At 52.6% G+C, this 19,358-nt stretch overlaps 1 protein-coding gene across 1 annotated transcript; it reads left to right on the top strand.

Moving 5' to 3' along the window:
- Positions 1-1,004: 1,004 nt before the first annotated feature.
- Positions 1,005-11,541, top strand: LOC135875191 (uncharacterized). Its single transcript, XM_065400185.1, has 5 exons — positions 1,005-1,089; positions 1,690-1,972; positions 9,300-9,460; positions 10,341-10,638; positions 11,379-11,541. Exons 1-5 carry the CDS (start codon positions 1,005-1,007, stop codon positions 11,539-11,541), a joined length of 990 nt encoding a protein of 329 aa, XP_065256257.1.
- The last annotated feature ends 7,817 nt before the right edge of the window (positions 11,542-19,358 follow it).

The raw sequence follows: 19,358 nt of genomic DNA, 5'->3' as shown, positions 1-19,358 counted from the left end.
TGCAATCAGCTGCACCTGTTTGAATTTCCCAACACTTAATCTTCTCTCCCTGCACAGCTCTGTGATGCTCTCCACAGGGAGGCAGGTACCTGCAATTTTCTTGTTTGTTTCCTTTGACTAGCCTTGTTTGTACTGCTGCAAGTCACTCACTGCACAATACTCCTGGTGCATTCAGTGTCCCACCCCTGCCACCAGCTGTCAGGGACCCACAGGATCTGTGCTTTGCCCCAGCTTCTAAATGTCCCTGGTGTGCCAGACCCCAAGGGGTCCCACTCTTCCTTAAACATAGGCCACGCGCCTCAGGGCCTCTGAGACTGAGCCTCTGGGCTCCAGCACTTCTGTTTTCCACTGTGAGCTCTGCCCAGCGAGTCCAACTGAGATAGACTCCTGGTCAGAGACTTTTGCCCTCTCCAGGGATCAGTGCAACTCAGCAAGTTCTTTTTTATATTTAACCCTAGCTGTGAATTTCCTAAATGACCGATATGTGCTCTCAACCTTAACTAGGAACCTGTGGTTCCACTAACAGGTGAATTTCCAGAGAAACTAGAAATAGTTTGATAAAGTTTCTCAACTCTAACTTTCGAATGATCTTTGGCTGAGCTGTCACTGACGATCCCATAATTAGATTGGCATACAAAGCCTGATTGGCAGATGGGTAAGTACCTGTTTTAAAGGATCTACCCACCCCAAGACAGGTTCTCTGGGTAAGCCACGTTTTGTCCCCAAAAGGCCAGTGGAAGCTAATCTAAGAAACTGTCATAAACACAGTAGGATGGTCTAGTGGGTGGGGGAGGGGAATAGACTTCAAGGGACCCTGATTCTATTGACAGGTCTGCCCCTTACCTGCTTCAGGATCTTAGGTTGCTGGCTCTCTGTGCCTCAGTTTCCCTCTCTGTAAAATGAGGACCATCCGTCGTGTGTGAGCTGCTCATCTGAAACTCACTATGGCTGTAGTTTATTCTGAGTAAAACATTCATGTGATCTTCTATGTCGACAGTGCAAGGATGGAGTTTCTTTGGCATCTACTAATGGCGATTGGGATTCTTGCAGGAACTGGGGTGTCTGAGAAATGCACCCCACCAGCAGGGGGTAAGGAGCTGGCACAACTTGAATGGAAACTTGTTCCCTTTTATGTTCTACCCCATTCCCTTCGGCCGCAACCTCTGCCTAGTGAGACAGCAGAAACCCTGGGACACTCTTCCCTTCCCACCACTGACCTGGGCAGGGGCTCAGCTGGGTATGGGACGTGGGGGGACTGAGAAGGGCTCTGCCTGGGTGAGACCCCAGCACCGACCTGCTGTCACTCCTGTCCCCTGGGGTCATGGCTCCCACTATGAACCTGGCTCTCATGCAGTGGCTGGTTTGTGTCACTGCTGGGACATGGCTCTGGCTCTGCGTGGGATAAAGGGTGTCTAGAGCCCCCCTAGCAGAGGCGGCAGAAGCTTCCTAACAGTGGGGGGGGGCACCACCGCCTGAACTGAGACCCCCATCCTCATGCCACCCCCTCCCCCGAGTCTCTGCTCCTGCAACGCCTCTTTCCCACCTAGACTCCGCCCCCTCCCCCTTCTGCTTGTCCTTACGGCCAGTAAAAAATGGGAGGGCCATGCTCCCCTGCCCCCTTGTTCCGGCGCCCCTGTACCCTAGCGATGGGCACGTCCCACTTCCCCTCTTCCCGCCCTTTGATTCCAGGTCAGAACTTGGCGCTGGGACGCCTGGCCATTCAGTCGTCCACAAACGATCAATACGAGCCTGGAAAAGCCGTGGATGGAAAACACAGTGGGATTTTAAACGATCACTCCTGCACCCATACCCAGTGCGACCACGAGCCGTGGTGGAGGGTGGACTTGGGCAGTCGTCAGTCTGTCTCCACGGTGATAGTGAAGAACAGAGAGGACTGCTGTGGGCAGAGACTCGAGGGGGCCCAGATCCGTGTGGGAGACTCCCTGGACGACCATGGCAAGCACAACCCCATGTGAGTTGCTTCCCCATCCCTTGGAGTGAGACGACTCCTCCCAGATCAGACACAGGGGTATCGTTGCCCGCTGGGACCAGCGCTTGGTCTCTTCCCCTCCGAGCTCCCTGGGGCTGGGGGCGCAGTGCGGGCAGTGCGCTCAGCTCCTGGATGGACGGGAACCGCATGTCACTGAGCACAGCGACCCCTGCAGGGCAATCCAGGGTAAAGCCGATCTCTCTCCAGGCCCCTGTGTGTTCTCTCTCTGCCCTCGCAGCTCCTGCCCAAGTAGGATCATCACATCCAAGGCAACAGGAACAGATTTTTCTGAAATCCATCGATTTCTAAGGGCTGAAAGGACCTTTCCAATCATCCAGTCTGACCTCCTGTATCTCACGGGCCAGAAAACCTCACGCAGTGATTCTGCACTGAGCCCACAATTTCTCTGTGAGGTGCAGTGTATCTTTTAGACAGACATCCAATGTTGATTAAAGACTGCAAGGGAAGGAGAATCCATCAAGTCCCTCAGTAATTTGCTTCAGTGGTAAATGGCCAGGGCTGATAAAAATGTGTACCTTATTTCTTGTCTGAATTGAGTTGTGATTGGGTCTAGAGCAGGCAGCATCTCTTACAGTGTTCCCTTCACTCCATATAGATACACAGAGATGTAGGGCAGGAAGGGATCTCAAGGGGACAGCTAGTGAATCCCCCAATGCTGAGGCAGGGCCAAATACACCTAGACCAGGGGGAGTCAATTATTTTTTGTCAAGGTCCAAAGTTCCCGGTCAAGGTATAGTCAAGGTACAGACTCCAGAGAAAATAATAAACAAATGATGATAATAAGGCAATAAAAAGATTTCTGGGATGTGATCAAAAGTGTCTGGTGGTCCAGATTTGGCCTGAGGTCCACCTATTGACTCCCCCGACCTAGAGCATGCCTGGCAGGGGTTAGTCTAACCTCTTCTTAATCCCCTCCAGTGACAGGGATCCCACACCCTCCCTCAGTGACCTATCCCAATACTGAACTATCCCTAGAGCCAGAAATGTTTTCCTATTATTTAATCTAAGTCTTCCTTGCTCCAAACTAAGGAGATTACTTCCTGTCCTACTGTTGGTGCACATGGAGAGCAATTGATCACCGATCTCTTTGTAACAACCTGGTCTGCTGGTCACGTGCCCTGGAGCGCCACTGACCGTCCGAGTGCGGAACTGTGGTTGTGTCCTTCCCTCTGTTTCCCCTTGTGGGCTTTCAGGGAATTCAATGAGGGTTGGATGTAGTGAACATTAGTGCCCCATCAGGGGTCTAATTTATTTAACCAAAGGCCAAAACACGGTATACAAGCCAGCGTTCATCCCCACTAATCCTAAACGAGGGAGGAGAGGAGTTAACCTTCATCTGTCTGCCCCGCTTGGCTCCATCCGTCTCCTTCATCCAGGCTCCTTACCTGTAAGCAGGGCAAGATGTACCCCAGGCCTGCACAACATGCTCACTGTGCGGCCCGCAGGAGTTGAGTAGGTGGGTTCACTGTGCGGCCCGCGGGGGGGTGAGTAGGCAAGTGGGGGTGAGGGAGAGGGGCTGAGTAGGCGAGCGGGCAGGCAGTGGCGGGGAGTGAGTAGGCGAGCTGGGAGGGGTGGAGGGGGGGGCTGAGGAGGTGAGTGGGCGGGCAGTGGCGGGGGGTAAGTAGGCGAGCCGAGGGGGATGGGGGGCTGAGGAGGTGAGCGGGCGGGCAGTGGCGGGGGGGCAGGTGAGCCGGCGAGCTGGAGGGGTGGGGGGCTGAGTAGGCGAGCGGGCAGGCAGTGGCGGGGGCTGAGGAGGCGAGCTGGGAGGGGTGGAGGGGGGGGCTGAGGAGGTGAGTGGGCGGGCAGTGGCAGGGGGTAAGTAGGCGAGCCGAGGGGGATGGGGGGCTGAGGAGGTGAGCGGGCGGGCAGTGGCGGGGGGGCAGGTGAGCCGGCGAGCTGGAGGGGTGGGGGGCTGAGTAGGCGAGCGGGCAGGCAGTGGCGGGGGCTGAGGAGGCGAGCTGGGAGGGGTGGAGGGGGGGCTGAGGAGGTGAGTGGGCGGGCAGTGGCGGGGGGTAAGTAGGCGAGCCGAGGGGGATGGGGGGCTGAGGAGGCGAGCGGGCGGGCAGTGGCGGGGGGGCAGGTGAGCCGGCGAGCCGGAGGGGTGGGGGGCTGAGGAGGCGAGCGAGCGGGCAGTGGCGGGGGGTGAGGAGGGGAGCCGGGGGAGGGGGGCTGAGGAGGCGAGCGGCAAATTGGTGGCTGACCTGTTCTACTGATCTGGTTTGGCTCCCATCCCCTCTCACAGGGCCGGCTCCAGGCACCAGCAAAACAAGCAGGTGCTTGGGGTGGCACATTTCTAGAGGCGGCATTCTGGTGCCGGCCATCGTAGGCGCCGACTCTGGGGCATGGGGGAGAAGTGCCCTCGCCGCCCCAGTTTGCCACCCCAGCTCGCCTCCACTCCGCCTCTGCCTGCTCCCCTGAGTGCGCCGCCGCCGCTCTGCTTCTCCCCCCTCCCTCCCAGGCTTGCCACGCGCGAAACCGCTATTTCGCGCAGCAAGGCTGGGAGGGAGGAGAAGCCGAGCGGCGGGCGCTCGGGGGAGGCGGTGGTGGTGGAGCGGAGGTGAGCTGGAGCGGGGAGCGGTTCCTCTACCCCCCTGTTACTTCCTGTGCCCCCCCACCCTAGCTCACCTCTGCTCCGTCTGCTCCCCTGAACGCCCTGCTGCTCCGCTTCTCTGCCCTCCCTTGCCTGAGAGGGAGGGGGGAGAAGCGGAGCGGCGGCACGCCCGGGGAAGCAGGTGGAGCGGAGGTGAGCTAGGGCAGGAGGTCGTGGGGGGCCTGCAGGAAGCAATGGGGGGGGGGAATGCAGCATGCCGGGGGAGGAGGCGGTGCTGGAGATTTGGGGAAGGGGTGGAGTTGGGGCAGGGCCGGGGGCAGAGGGGCATGAAAAAAAAGGGGGAGCGGCCAACATTTTTTTTGCTTGGGGCGGCAAAAATCCTAGAGCCAGCCCTGCCCTCTCCAAGGGTTGCAGCACGAACAAGGTCAGCTCCCAGACTGCTGCACTGGGCAGCACAGTATGGGGAGAAGGTGACCAGCCATCTGTGGAGAAAGAAGTGGTTTGGGACTATTTAGAAAAACTGGACGTGCACAAGTCCATGGGGCCGGATGCGCTGCATCCGAGGGTGCTAAAGGAGTTGGCGGATGAGATTGCAGAGCCATTAGCCATTATTTTTGAAAACTCATGGCGATCGGGGGAGGTCCCGGATGACTGGAAAAAGGCTAATGTAGTGCCCATCTTTAAAAAAGGGAAGAAGGAGGATCCGGGGAACTACAGGCCAGTCAGCCTCACCTCAGTCCCTGGAAAAATCATGGAGCAGGTCCTCAAGGAATCAATTATGAAACATTTAGAGGAGAGGAAAGTGATCAGGAACAGTCAGCATGGATTCACCAAGGGGAAGTTGTGCCTGACTAACCTAATTGCCTTCTATGATGAGATAACTGGCTCTGTGGATGAGGGGAAAGCAGTGGATGTGTTATTCCTTGACTTTAGCAAAGCTTTTGATACGGTCTCCCACAGTATTCTTGCCAGCAAGTTAAAGTAGTATGGGCTGGATGAATGGACTGTAAGGTGGATAGAAAGCTGGCTAGATTGTCGGGCTCAACGGGTAGTGATCAATGGCTCCATGTCTAGTTGGCAGCCAGTTTCAAGCGGAGTGCCCCAAGGGTCGGTCCTGGGGCCGGTTTTGTTTAATATCTTTATTAATGATCTGGAGGATGGTGTGGACTGCACTCTCAGCAAGTTTGCAGATGCCACTAAACTGGGAGGCGTGGTAGATACACTAGAGGGTAGGGATCGGATAGAGAGGGACCTAGACAAATTAGACGATTGGGCCAAAAAAAACCTGATGAGGTTCAACAAGGACAAGTGCAGAGTCCTGCACTTAGGACGGAAGAATCCCATGCACTGCTACAGACTAGGGACCGAATGGCTAGGTAGCAGTTCTGCAGAAAAGGACCTAGGGGTCACAGTGGACGAGAAGCTGGATATGAGTCAACAGTGTGCTCTTGTTGCCAAGAAGGCTAACGGCATTTTGGGCTGTATAAGTAGGGGCATTGCCAGCAGATCGAGGGACGTGATCGTTCCCCTTTATTCGACATTGGTGAGGCCTCGTCTGGAGTACTGTGTCCAGTTTTGGGCTCCACACTACAAGAAGGATGTGGAAATATTGGAAAGAGTCCAGCGGAGGGCAACAAAAATGATTAGGGGTCTGGAGCACATGACTTATGAGGAGAGGCTGAGGGAACTGGGATTGTTTAGTCTGCAGAAGAGAAGAGTGAGGGGGGATTTGATAGCTGCTTTCAACTACCTGAAGGGGGTTCCAAAGAGGATGGAGCTCGGCTGTTCTCAGTGGTGGCAGATGACAGAACAAGGAGCAATGGTCTCAAGTTGCAGTGGGGGAGGACTAGGTTGGATATTAGGAAACACTATTTCACTAGGAGGGTGGTGAAGCACTGGAATGGGTTCCCTAGGGAGGTGGTGGAATCTCCTTCCTTAGAGGTTTTTAAGGCCCGGCTTGACAAAGCCCTGGCTGGGATGATTTAGTTGGGGATTGGTCCTGCTTTGAGCAGGGGGTTGGACTAGATGACCTCCTGAGGTCCCTTCCAACCCTGATATTCTATTCTATTCTAGGTGCTGCCTTCCACGCCTTCCTCATTCACACCTCATTCATTCAACAGGGCAATTGATCACAAAGTGGGGGGAAGATCTTATTCTACTTCTAGCAAAAAGACATTTTTCTTTTACCTTAATTATACTACCTTAGGGGCCCGCTATAACAAATTACCGAGGTTCAATACGCTGTTTCGGTGGGGCGGCGCTGGGGAAGGAATGTTTGTGTCCACGGGGCAGGTGGCGCTGGGGGGGAGGGTGTTTCGGTGGCGCTGGGGGGGTGGTTTCCATGGGGCGGGCGGGTGGGCGGCGCTGGGGGGGGGTTGTGTTTCGGGGGGGGCTGGCTGGCGCTGGGGGGGGGTTGGCGGCGCTTGGGGGGTTTCCGCCCTCAGCTGTTTTCTTTGGAGTAATATGGCCCTCGCTGCTTTACAAGTTGTGCAGGCCTGATGTACACCTTACGCGCCCCTAGCACCAGGGCCGGCTTTAGGCCAATTCAACCAATTCCCCTGAATCGGGCCCCACCCCTAAGAGGGCCCCGCACCCAAGCCCCGGTACGGCGTACCAGCAAGAGCCGGTGTGCTGTACCCAGGCGGCCCGGCTTCCCCAGGGGGCAATTTAAAGGGCCTGGGGCTCCCAGCAGGGGCTGAAGCCCCAGGCCCTTTAAATTGTCACCATAGCCCCACTGCTGGAGCCCTGGGGTAAGGCTGCGAGGCTCTGGGGGCTATTTAAAAAGTCCGGGGCTCCCGTTGCTTCTACCGCCCTGGTCCTTTAAATAGCTGCTGGAGCCCCACCGCTTCCCCAGGGCTCCCGCGGCTATTTAAAGGGCCGGGGCAGTGGAAGCAGAGGAGCTCCGGGCCCTTTAAATAGCCCCCGAGCCCCGGGCTGCTGCTGCTACCCCGGGGAGGGAGGGAGGAGGAGGAGGGGGCACTTACCATACAGCGTGGGCTGTACCCGCACCCTCTGCCCGCACCAGCCCCGCACCCCCCTGCCCTGCCCGCACCAGCCCCTGTCTCCAGCCACCCCCGCACCCCTTGCCCTGCCTGCAGCCAGACCCTACCTCCAGTCAGCCCCTGCCCTGCCTCCAGCCAGCCCCATGTCCACTGGTGCCCTGCAGTTCCCAGGGCAGTAACCCTGCACACCTGCTTCAATGTGGGGGGCAGGGAGCAGCTGGGACCCACACATGTGCACACCCTAGGGTGACCAGACAGCAAGTGTGAAAAATCGGGACAGGGGGTGGGGGTAATAGGATCCTATATAAGAAAAAGACCCCAAAATCGGAACTGTCCCTATAAAATCGGGACATCTGGTCACCCTAACACACCCCCAGGGAGTGGTGGGGACCCACACATGTGAAACGGAGCTCATTTCTAGTTCAGGCCCATCTTTTTAGAAAAGAACTTTAGGTAGGGTTAACATACATCCTTATTTTCCCAGACATGTCAGGCTTTTTGGTTCTTAAATCGCCGTCTGGAAAATACGGACGTATGGTAACCCCATTGGTACAAAAAATACATACTGTGGCACATCTCTTAAATCAGAACTTTTTATAGGGAATCGGTTGCTAAGAAATGAAAGGCTTTTTTTTACTTTTTTTTTTTAAGTCATCCCTGCCGGGGCCCCGCCGAAAATGTTCGAATTGGGGCCCGCACTTCCTAAAGCCGGCCCTGCCTAGCACAGCATCTTCAGCGCCCCTCCTCCCTGCCCATGTGGCCCTGGGACACTCCAGCAGCCCTGTGTGGCCCCTCTGCCTCCTCGCCTGGCTCCAAGAAGGCTGCTGTGACTTGTCACCTGCGGACAAAATGGCCCCGTCACCCGCCTGCCAGCTGTTTGCTGCCACCCGCCAGACCAGTCAGCCTCCGCCACCTCAGGCTGCTCTGGAGCCCCAGCGACCTCTGGAGGGAGAATGGTGGAACTGCAGCACATTTTCTGCAGAAAAAATCAATTCGACTTCTCTCGGGCAAGAATTCTGCGCATGCTGCAGATGTCACCTAAGGGGAGAGGGCACGACATGAGACAAGCGGCGTGTGGGGCATCTCGGCAGAGCATGGGGCAGCTCGAGAGGCTCCCTCCCTCCTGAGAACTCCTGAGCAGTGCGGCCAGTGTCAGCATGGCAGCAAAATAGCCCAGAATACCACAACTCGCAACTGCTAAAAAAAACCTGCCAACTGACAGCTAAAAATAGCCCAATTGGGTAGAAAATTGCAAACTTGGCAATCTTGGGCACCCCTAGAATGCCGGCGCCCCTAGGCATGTGTCTACTGTGCATAATTGGAAAACTGGCCCTGTCTGTAAGGCCCACTCACCTGGGGCCCCGCTCTAGAGTCAGCCCCTAGAAACAATTTGACAGTGAACCATTGATAACTACTCTTTGAGTATGGTTTTCCTACCAATTGCGCACCCACCTTCTAGTGATTTCATCTAGACCACATTTCCCTAGTTTGCTTATGAGAATTTGGGCTGATTGATCTAGAATTCCTGATGTCCTCCTTGTTCCCCTTTTTAGAGAGAGATTCAATGTTTCTCCTTTTTCATTCCTCTGGGACCTTACCCTTCCTCCATAAATTCTCGAACAAATCATTAATAGTTCTGAGATCACTTAAGAACTCTAGGGTATATTTCATCAGCCCCTGTCGATTTGGATACATCTATCTTGTTTTGTCTTCTTGGCTTCTGCTCTGTTTTTAGCTGCGGGACCATCACCAACACCGGTCTGGGATCCGTCAGCACCATCTGCTGCAAGGGGCTGCAGGGCCGCTACGTCACCATTGTCATCCCGGGCAGAAGGGGGATTCTCACCCTGTGTGAGGTCGAGGTCATAGCTCAGGACTGCACCCCACCACCAGGGGGTAAGGAGCTGGCACAACGTGAATGGAAACTTGTTCCCTGTTATGATCCACCCCATTCCCTTCTGCCCCAACCTCTGCCTAGTGACAGAGCAGAAACCCTGGGAGGCTCTTCCCTTCCCACTGCTGACCAGGGCAGGGGCTCCAGCTGGCAGGAGCAGACTGGGGAGGCTCCATCTGAACATCCTACCCCATCCTTGGGGGGAGGGATAGCTCAGTGGTTTGAGCATTGGCCTGCTAAACTCAGGGTTGTGAGCTCAATCCTTGAGGGGGCCAGTTAGGGATCTGGGGCAAAATCAGTACTTGGTCCTGCTAGTGAAGACAGGGGGCTGGACTCAATGACCTTTTCGGGTCCCTTCCAGTTCTAGGAGATCTCCATTTATTTATTTTATTTATCCCTGCCTTGGGGAGCAGCTCCAGCTGGGTATGGGACATGGGGGGGCTGAGAGGGGCTCAGCCTGGGCTGACACCCCAGCACAGACCTGCTGCTGTCACTCCCGTCCCCTGGGGCCATGGCTCCCACTCTGAACCTGGCTCTCATGCAGTGGCTGGTTTGTGTGTCACTGCGGGGAAGCGGCTCTGGCTCCGCGTGGGATAAAGGGTGTCTAGAGCCCCCCTAGCAGAGGTGGTGGAAACTTCCCAACCATGAGTGTGGGGGGGGGGCACCAGCGCCTGAACCGAGATCCCACCCTCATGCCACCCCTTCCCCCAGGTCTCCGCTCCTGCACCGCCTCTTTCCCCCCAAGGCTCTGCCCTCTCCCCCTGTTGCTTGTCCTTACAGCCAGTAAAAAATGGGAGGGCCATGTTCCCCTGCCCTCACCTTCTTCCGGCGCCCCTGTCCCCTAGCGATGGGCACGTCCCACTTCCCCTCTTCCCATTCCAGCTCGGAACGTGGCGCAGGGGCACCCGGCCACTCAGTCCTCCACAAACGAGGAATTCGGGTCTGTAAAAGTCGGGGCTGAAAAGGCCGTGGATGGAAAATGCGATGGGACTTTGACTCATTACTCCTGCACCCACACCAAGGATGAGAGAGAGCCGTGGTGGAGGGTGGACTTGGAAAGTCGGCATTATGTCTCCACGGTGATTGTGAAGAACAGGGAGGACTGCTGTGGAGAGAGACTCGAGGGGGCCCAGATCCACGTGGGAGACTCCAAGGATGGCCACGGCAAGCACGACCCCATGTGAGTTGCTTCCCCATCCTCTGGTGTGAGACAACTCCTCCCAGCTCAGACACAGGGGATGGGTCTCATTGCCACCGGGGCCAGGGCGAGGTCTCTTCCCCTTCGAGCTATCTGGGGCTGGGAGCGCAGTGCTGGCGGTGTTCTCAGCTCCTGGATGGAAGAGAACCACATCACTGAGCACCGCGACCCCTGCAGGGCAATCCAGGGTAGAGCCGATCTCTCTCCAGGCCCCTGCGTGTTCTCTCCCTGCCCTCACAGCTGCTCTGTGCCTAGAATCACCTCATCCAAGGCAACAGGAATTGATTTTCCTGGAACCCATAGATTTCTAAGACCTGAAGGGACATTTCTGGTCACTTAGTCTGACCTCCAGTATCGCACTGGTCAGAAAACTTCACAGAGTGATTCTATGCTGAGCCCATAATTTCAGTGTGAGCTGCAGTGTATCTATTAGACAGACGTCCGGTCTTGATTTCAAGACTCCAAGGGAAGGAGAATCCACCGTGTCCTCGGTTATCTGCTCCCTCGGTTAATGATGCTGACTGATGAAATGTGAACCTTATTTCTCGTCTGAATTGGGTTGTGATGGGAACAGGGACACCCCGCCCCCGTCTCTTACAGTCTGTCATTCACTCTGTGCTTTGGCCTCTGCAGGCTCAGAGTTAAAGGGTCATCAGTCCTGCTGCCAACTCGCCTGTGCCCCCTAATCTCAGCCTCTCGCTCTTGTCTTCTGCTCTTTCCAGCTGCGGGACCATCACCAACAGCACAGAAGGATCCGTCAGCACCATCTGCTGCAATGGGCTGGCGGGCCGCTACATCAGCATCATCATCCCAGACAGGGTGGCGATTCTCACCCTGTGTGAGGTCGAGGTCTACGGCATCCAGGTGACGGATGAGTGCAACTAAGCGGGAGTGACACAGTCCATGGTGCGGGGAAGCACCTCGCCCTGCACTGGGGGTGGGAGCGGGGAGGTTGGTGCAGGAATGAGCCACTGTCCCCTAATAAACTCCACTGGTCCCTTCCTGCGTCTCTCCTGTCGTTTGTCTCCATCCTGCACTGTTATGGCCATGTGTCCCCTCCCCTAGGCTTCCCTGCCCCTTCAGGCAACGTGGTTCTGATCCCATATGGGCCTTGGCTCCAAACCCCAGATGGGATTTGGGTTAATCCAGTTCCGCTGCTGCTGCTTCCAGCCCTTCCCAATGCCCACTGCCCATTCCCCAGCCTGCTCCCCCCTCTGAGTACAACCCGCTCTCTGGCTCCCCTGTCCCTTCTCCCAACCTGGGGCTGAGGCGCCTGTTCTCCCTTCCCCCTTCAACCCAACGCTCCTTCACAGCCCTCCCTCCAGCTGCCCTGCTGTCACTGCTAGCCCTGGGCCATCAGCAGAGCGGGGCTGGCTTTGGCCTGTCCATCCACGAACTCTGCAGCTGCTTGGGCCCTTCTGGGATGCCTCTGACCCTGAGGAGCCCCAGGAGGTTGGAAGAGCAGAGCTGACAGCTGATATGGGGCCAGATTCCAGGCGGGTGCAATTGGGCACAACTCCATTGGTGGCACTGGGATTGCAGCCGCTCTGAATTTCACCCCTATATTGTGCACAGTGACCGTGAGCCAGGCAGCGGCAACAAAGCGGTGCCCAGCCCCGAGCCTGGGCCACGAGGTGACTATTAATGTGTGGAGGAGTACGGCCAAGTTCCTGTAGTAACAGTTTGATGTACGTCTGCTGTCATCATCCTGGCGTCCCCCCCACAGCTCGGCCGATGCCCCTCAGTCCTGCCCCCAGCCTCCTGCTATCCCAGAGAGCCGTGTTTGCTGAGCAGACACAGACATTCAGGGCACTTTGTACTGTGACTCTGCCGTGGGCAAATGGCCAAAGGAGACATTGACTTTCTATAGACTCATAGGCTTTAAGGTCAGAAGGGACCAGCATGAGCATCTAGTCCAGTAGTCCCCAACGCGGTGCCCACCATGGCACCCGCCGGGGCATCTATGTCTGCCCACCTACTGGCTGCCGGACAAGCAGCCGCCGAAATGCGGCCGAGAAGCAGCGTCATCAAGAGGCGTCGCCACCGAAATGCCGCTGATTTTCAGCAGTATTTCGGCAGCGAGCCTTCTTGGTGTTGCCACTTCTCGGCGGCATTTCGGCGGCTGCTTGTCCGGCGGCCACAGTCCACAGCGGCTAGTCGTCCAGCGCCCGCCACACGGCAAAGGTTGGGGACCACTGATCTAGTCTGACCATCTGCATAACGCAGGCCACAGAACCTCACCCACCCACTCCTGGAACAAACCCCTAACCTCTGGCTGAGTTACTGACGTCCTTACATCACACGTTACAGAGAATCCACCGTTTACACTAGTTACACCTACAAGTGACCTGTGCCCCATGCTGCAGAAAAAGGTGAAAAATCCTCAGGGTCTCTGCCAATCTGACCCGGGGAAAAATCCTTCCCGACTCCAAATGTGGCCATCAGTTAGACCCTGAGTATGTGGGCAAGACCCACCAGCCAGACACCCGGGGAAGAATTCTCTGTAGTAACTCAGAGCCCACCCCAGCTAGCGTCCCATCACCGGTCATTGAACATATTTGCTGTTAGCAGTCGCAGATTGGCTACATGTCATTGTAGGCAATCCCATCATACCATCCCCTCCATAAACTTATCCAGCTCATTCTTGAAGCCAGTTAGGTTTTTATTCCCACTGCTCCCCTTGGAAGGCTGTTCCAGAACTTCACTGCTCTGATGGTTAGAAACCTTCACCTAATTTCAACCCTAAACTTGTTGATAGAATCATAGAATATCAGGGTTGAAAGGGACCTCAGGAGGTATCTAGTCCAACCCCCTGCTCAAAGCAGGACCAATCCCCAACTAAATCATCCCAGCCAGAGCTTTGTCAAGCCTGACCTTAAAAACCTCTAAGGATGGAGATTCCACCACCTCCGTAGGTAACCCATTCCAGTGCTTCACCACCCTCCTAGTGAAACAGTGTTTCCTAATATCCAACCTAGACCTCCCCCACTGCAACTTGAGACCATTGCTCCTTGTTCTGTCATCTGCCACCACTGAGAACAGTCTAGATCCATCCTCTTTGGAACCCCCCCTCAGGTAGTTGAAAGCAGCCATCAAATCCCTCCTCCCTCTTCTCTTCTGCAGACTAAATAACCCCAGTTCCCTCAGCCTCTCCTCATAAGTCATGTGCTCCAGCCCCCTAATCATTTTTCTTGCCCTCCACTGGACTCTCTGCAATTTGTCCACATCCCTTCTGTAGTGTGGGCCCCAAAACTAGACACAGTACTCCAGACATGGCCTCACCAGTGCCAAATAGAGGGGAATAATCACTTGATGGCCAGTTTATATTGCGACAAAGCTCTGTTCTTGTCTCAGTGGGTCCTGCATTTCCTGACGGATTTCGCTAGCCTCAGAGGCTCACTGTGACCCTCCCCTTAACCCTTCTCTCTCTAGAGACAAGGGTCACAGTCTACTGAGCCATTTTCATCATAAGCCATCATGTGAGGGAGGTGAGGAGAAGCTATCCTCCCTCACACAGTCTCTGTTGTCTCCCAGTCTTAGTGATTAATCAGGGGGGAAAAGGAGGGGAGCCCAGGCCCACCCTCTACTCCAGGCTCCAGCCCAGGGACCCTAATAGTATCAGCTCTAGTAGCTGACCTTTAGGAACAGGATACATACAATTCCCTGGGCTATTTCCCCACAGCAGCCCCCACTTCCTCAAGCTCCACTTCACCCTTACTTCAGGGCCTCCTTTCTTCTGCCTGTTTTGGTTTGTACTACTCAGTTAATCCAACAGCACAGCTTCCTCCTACAGCTCCTGACACCCACACCCACCTGAGTAACTGGGAGGCTTTTAACTAGTTTTGGCCAGCCCCTGATTGGCTTCAAGTGTCCCAATCAACCTAGCATTCTCCCTGCCTTCTGGAAAGCTCTTAATTGGCCCCAGGTGTCTTAATTGACCTGGAGCAGCTGCCATTTACTTATCCTGGTACCAGGGATTTGTTAACCTGGGGCTAATATATCTATCTCCCAGTACTTTTCTATAGCCATCTGGCCTTGCCCTGTCACAATATCCATTTGTTCTTGTGTCAACATTAGTACTTAACTTAATTAACTCCTCTTTCTCCCTGTATTTATCTGTCTAATGTATTTACAGAGAGCAATCAGATCTCCCCTCAGCCTTCTTTTGGTTAGGCTAAACAAGCCAAGTTCTTGGAGTCTCCCCTCCTAAGGTAGGTTTGCCATTCCTCAGATCATAGAATATCAGAGTTGGAAGGGACCTCAGGAGGTATCTAGTCCAACCCCCTGCTTAAAGTGGGAACAACCCCCAAACAGATTTTTGCCCCAGATCCCTAAATGACCCCCTCAAGGATTGAACTCACAACGCTGGGTTTAGCGGGCTAATGCTCAAACCACTGAGCTATCCCTCCTCCCCCCAGCCTAGTAGCCCTTTTCTGCACCTGTTCCAGTTTGAATTCATCCTTCTTAAATGTGGGAGACCAGAGCTGCACACAGTGTTTCAGGTGAGGTCTCACCAGTGCCTTGTATAAGACACTAACACTTCCCTGTCTCTACTGGAAACACCTCGCCTGATACATCCTAGAACTGCATTAGCCTTTTTCATGGTCGCCTCACATTGGTGGTTCATAGTCATCCTGTAATCAGCCAATACACCCAGGTCTTTCTCCTTCTCTGTCAATTCCAACTGATAAGCTTATAGCAAAAATTCTTGTTAGTCCTAAGTGCCTGACCTTGCATGTTGCACTATTAAATTTCATCCTATTGCTATTACTCCAGTTTTTTAGTTCATTCAGACCTTCTTACATGATATTCTGGTCCTCCTCCATATTGGCAATACCTCCCAACTTTGTGTCATCCGCAAATTTTATTAGCAAACTCCCACTTTTTGTGCCAAGGTCATTAATAAAGATGTGAAATATGATTGGTCCTAAGACCGATCTCTGAAGAACTCCAGTTGTTGTCTCCCTCCAGCCTGACAGATCACCTATCAGTATGACCCATGGTAGTCTCCCCTTTATCCACCTTTCAGTTCTCAAATTAATCCCCATCTTCTCCAATGTAACTAATAATTTCCAGTGTGGAACTGTATCAAATGCCTTATGGAAATCCAGGTAGATTAGATCTACTGCATTTCCTTTGTCTAAAAAATCAATTATCTTCTCAAAGAAAGAGATCAGGTTGGTCTGGCATGATCTACCTTTTGTAAAAACATGTTGTATTTACCATTTACTTCTATGTCCTTAACTACTTTCTCTTTCAAAATTTGTTCCAAGACCTTGCATACTATTGAGGTCAAACTAACAGGCCTGTAGTTTCCTGGATAATTTTTCTTCCCTTTCTTAAAACTAGGTACTATATTAGCAATTCTCCAGTCGTAGGATAAAACCACTGAGTTTGCAGATTCATTAAAAATCCTTGCTATTGGGCTTGCAATTTCATGTGCCAGGTCCTTTAATATTCTTGGATGGAGATTATGCAGGTCCCCAATTTAGTCCCATTAAACTGTTTGAGTTTTAATTCCATCTCAGAACTGGTCATTTCAACTTCCGTATCCTTATTCCCTTTAGCCGCCCAGCCCCTACCTGTAAGCTCTTCATTACCATTATTAAAAACTCAGGCACAGTATTTGTTTAGGAGTTGTGCCATGCCTAGATTATCTTTCATCTCCACCCCATATCTGCAGAGGCTTCTGCTGCTTGATCTTGTAATGTGATTAACTCCATTTATTCACTGGGCAAAAACACATCCACACACTCTTCAGGAATATCGCTGCAGGAACTGGGAGTGGAAGTCTGTGATGGTTTATAAGACAATCCTCAGTGTCTCCACTGGGGGCAGCGGTATCACCCTGGAGGAGGGGAAGGGAAGGCAACTGGGGATAAGATTGTTGTATCAGCCAGGCAAAGTACTAACAAACTTCAACAGGACTTTATTTTTACAGTGGAAACCTCTTTACCAAGCTGCTTCTGCACCCTCTGTAACTCTCACTCAGCCTCCTCAACTCCTCCCCCTCCTTCCTGTTTCCTGTCCTTTCAGACTCCCAACAGCCAGTGCTCCCAGTTCTAATAATTACAAGCAGCATCTAAACACCACATTCCCTCCTCTCTTAAGAAACTTTCCCAATTCAAATGAACTTTGTTGTTCTAACCACAGGAACAAATATGAAACAAGACACTATACTGTTGGCAGAAATATTACACTGAAAACACTGTAGAAGCTACATAACATAGTCTCTAGTCCAGGCAGGTGGTCGTCTGGGTCTGACAGGCCGTCTCTCAAGCCCCGGTTCCAGTGCAATGTCTTGTTGTGTTGGTTCTACAGTGAAGTCATCCAATGCAGACTGGGTGTTGGCATAATCTCCTTTTGGTGCATAGGCAGGTGCAAGATAAGAGGCATTCCATACCCGCCCATCAGAAAGTCGATAGGTGTGAGGTCCCTTCTTCTCTATGATTTTAAGAGCAGCTGTGAATTTATGGTCCCCTTTGCGTAAGATTCCAGGTTTTCGTATTCTAACGAAGGAACCACACTCAAACTTTGGTTCCTTGGCACCCCACCGCTTGTCTGTGAAAGCCTTATACTGTGCTTGGTTCTGTTCAACTGTTTTTCTCACATCATCCTCGTTTGGGGCATCAGGTCGTGCCTTTAACAATCCAGCAATGTTCAGTTTAGTATTCAGCTGTTTTCCATGCAGTAACTCTGCGGGTGATCTTTGCATTGTGGCATGTCGTGTAGCCCGGTATGCTTGCAAGAAATCAGTAGTGAAGGGTATCCACAATTGCCCTTCCAGTTTAGCTGTTTGCAAACTCTCTTTCAAACTTCTGTTAAACCGTTCGATTTCCCCATTGGCTTGAGGGTAATATAGGGATGACCTTCTGTGTAAAATGTTCCTCTCTGCTAGAAAAGTTTCAAACCCCAGGGAAGTAAATTGACTACCATTATCTGAAACCAGTTCTTTGGGGTTACCTTCCCTGCTAAAAACTGAAGAGAGGAATTTAATTACTGTAGCAGAAGAGATTTGTGATGTAACGCTACCTCAGGCCATTTACTGAAATAGTCTATTAAAGTGATGGCATAGCGACAGTCAATTGGAGCAGTATCAAAGGGTCCTACAATGTCAATTGCCACTTTTTCCCATGCAGATTCGGAAGAGGAACAGGCTGTAATGGAGGGGTACATGTCACTGCTGTCTTATCATGCATTTGGCAAGTGACACAGGATTTTATGAGTGCTTCAGTTTGAGAGTCCATCCCTGGCCGTAATTTCTATTGTACAGGCATCACATTATTCCGCATTTTAACTTTATGCAAAAACCCATAAGCACAGCCGAGTTTCTCCTCAACCTGGTATTGGGTCACAGCTGAAACTGGTGTGTGTACCACAAGAGTGCTTTGCTGAGGAGGATCAATTCATCCATTAACTACCCTGAGATTTAAAGTAGCCAATAAATCTCTGCCAAGGATAGGAGTACCTTTGTGGACAATGTAGAACTCTGCAGTTACACAGCAATCACCAAAAGTAACTATTGCTGGCAGGCAGCCATGTACTGGAATATGGTTTTTCAAATAGCAAACCAACTGAAGTTTGGGTTCAGTAAGAGGCACATCTTTAAAGTAATGCAAATAGATGGAATCAGGTAGTATAGATACTTCTGAGCCAGTGTCCAACATTAGCTGAATAGAGTGTGATTTGCCTGAGGGTATGGCGGAAATGTTTACAGTGCACTTTATCTGTTCTGGAATATGTGCAGTAGTGGTTTTGTCCACACTCAGCACAGTAACATCTGGTATTGTAACTGCATGCACCTGTTGATTGAACTGGCTACTGCGACATACTTTAGCAAAATGCCCAATCTTTTTGCAATGATTGCACTGAGCTACTTTTGCTGGACATCCTATGTAGCTTGCAAGATGTTGTGGGGATCCACAGCGAAAGCATGCTTTTACTGTATTTTGCATTTGCTGATTCAGTGGCTTTTCATTAGTTTTCCCTCTTGCAATTGTTTGTCTGCAGCGATAGTGAACTTTTCTGCAAAGGAGTCACAGTCTGGACTGGGCTTCCTGTATCTTTGCTCATTATTTTGGCTTCAGCTGTAGCTGACTCAATCTGAGTAGCAATGGTTATTGCTTTTTCTAGTGTAAGTTGTGGTTCTAGAAGTAAGCATTCTCTTACACGAAGCATGGTTGTTTTCTCAATGAGCTGGTCTCTAATCATCTCATCTGCCATATTCCCAAAGTCACAAGTTACAATCAGACTCCTCAGGGAAGCAATATACTGCATTATAGTCTCCCCTGGTTTCTGCTCATGCTGGCAAAATCTGTAGCGATTAGCTACTACATTCACTTTTGGCACAAAAAAGTTCTTTAATGCAGTGAGTGCAGTCTCATATTTATCATCTGCAAGGGGAAAAGTGTAAAATATACGCTGCCCTTCTGGTCCAAGGCAGTGGATGAGCAGAGCACGCTTTCTTACTTCAGAAATCTCTGTAGCACTGATTGCAAGCAGATAAGTCTCAAACATATGGATCCAGACAGTAAAAGCAATTGGAGGCTCACCTGGGCTTTGCAGAAAGGGTGCAGGTGGGTTCAGAGGCAGAAGATCCCACCCTCATCACCAAAATGTTGTATCAGCCAGGCAAGGTACTAACAAACTTCAACAGGACTTTATTTTTACACTGCAAACCTCTTTACCAAGCTGCTGCTGCA

Source organism: Emys orbicularis, chromosome 2, assembly GCF_028017835.1.
Source record: "Emys orbicularis isolate rEmyOrb1 chromosome 2, rEmyOrb1.hap1, whole genome shotgun sequence".
Classification (NCBI taxonomy): Eukaryota; Metazoa; Chordata; order Testudines; family Emydidae; genus Emys; species Emys orbicularis.
The sequence above is the reverse complement of the archived record's forward strand: the minus strand, read 5'-3'. Positions and strand labels throughout refer to the sequence as shown.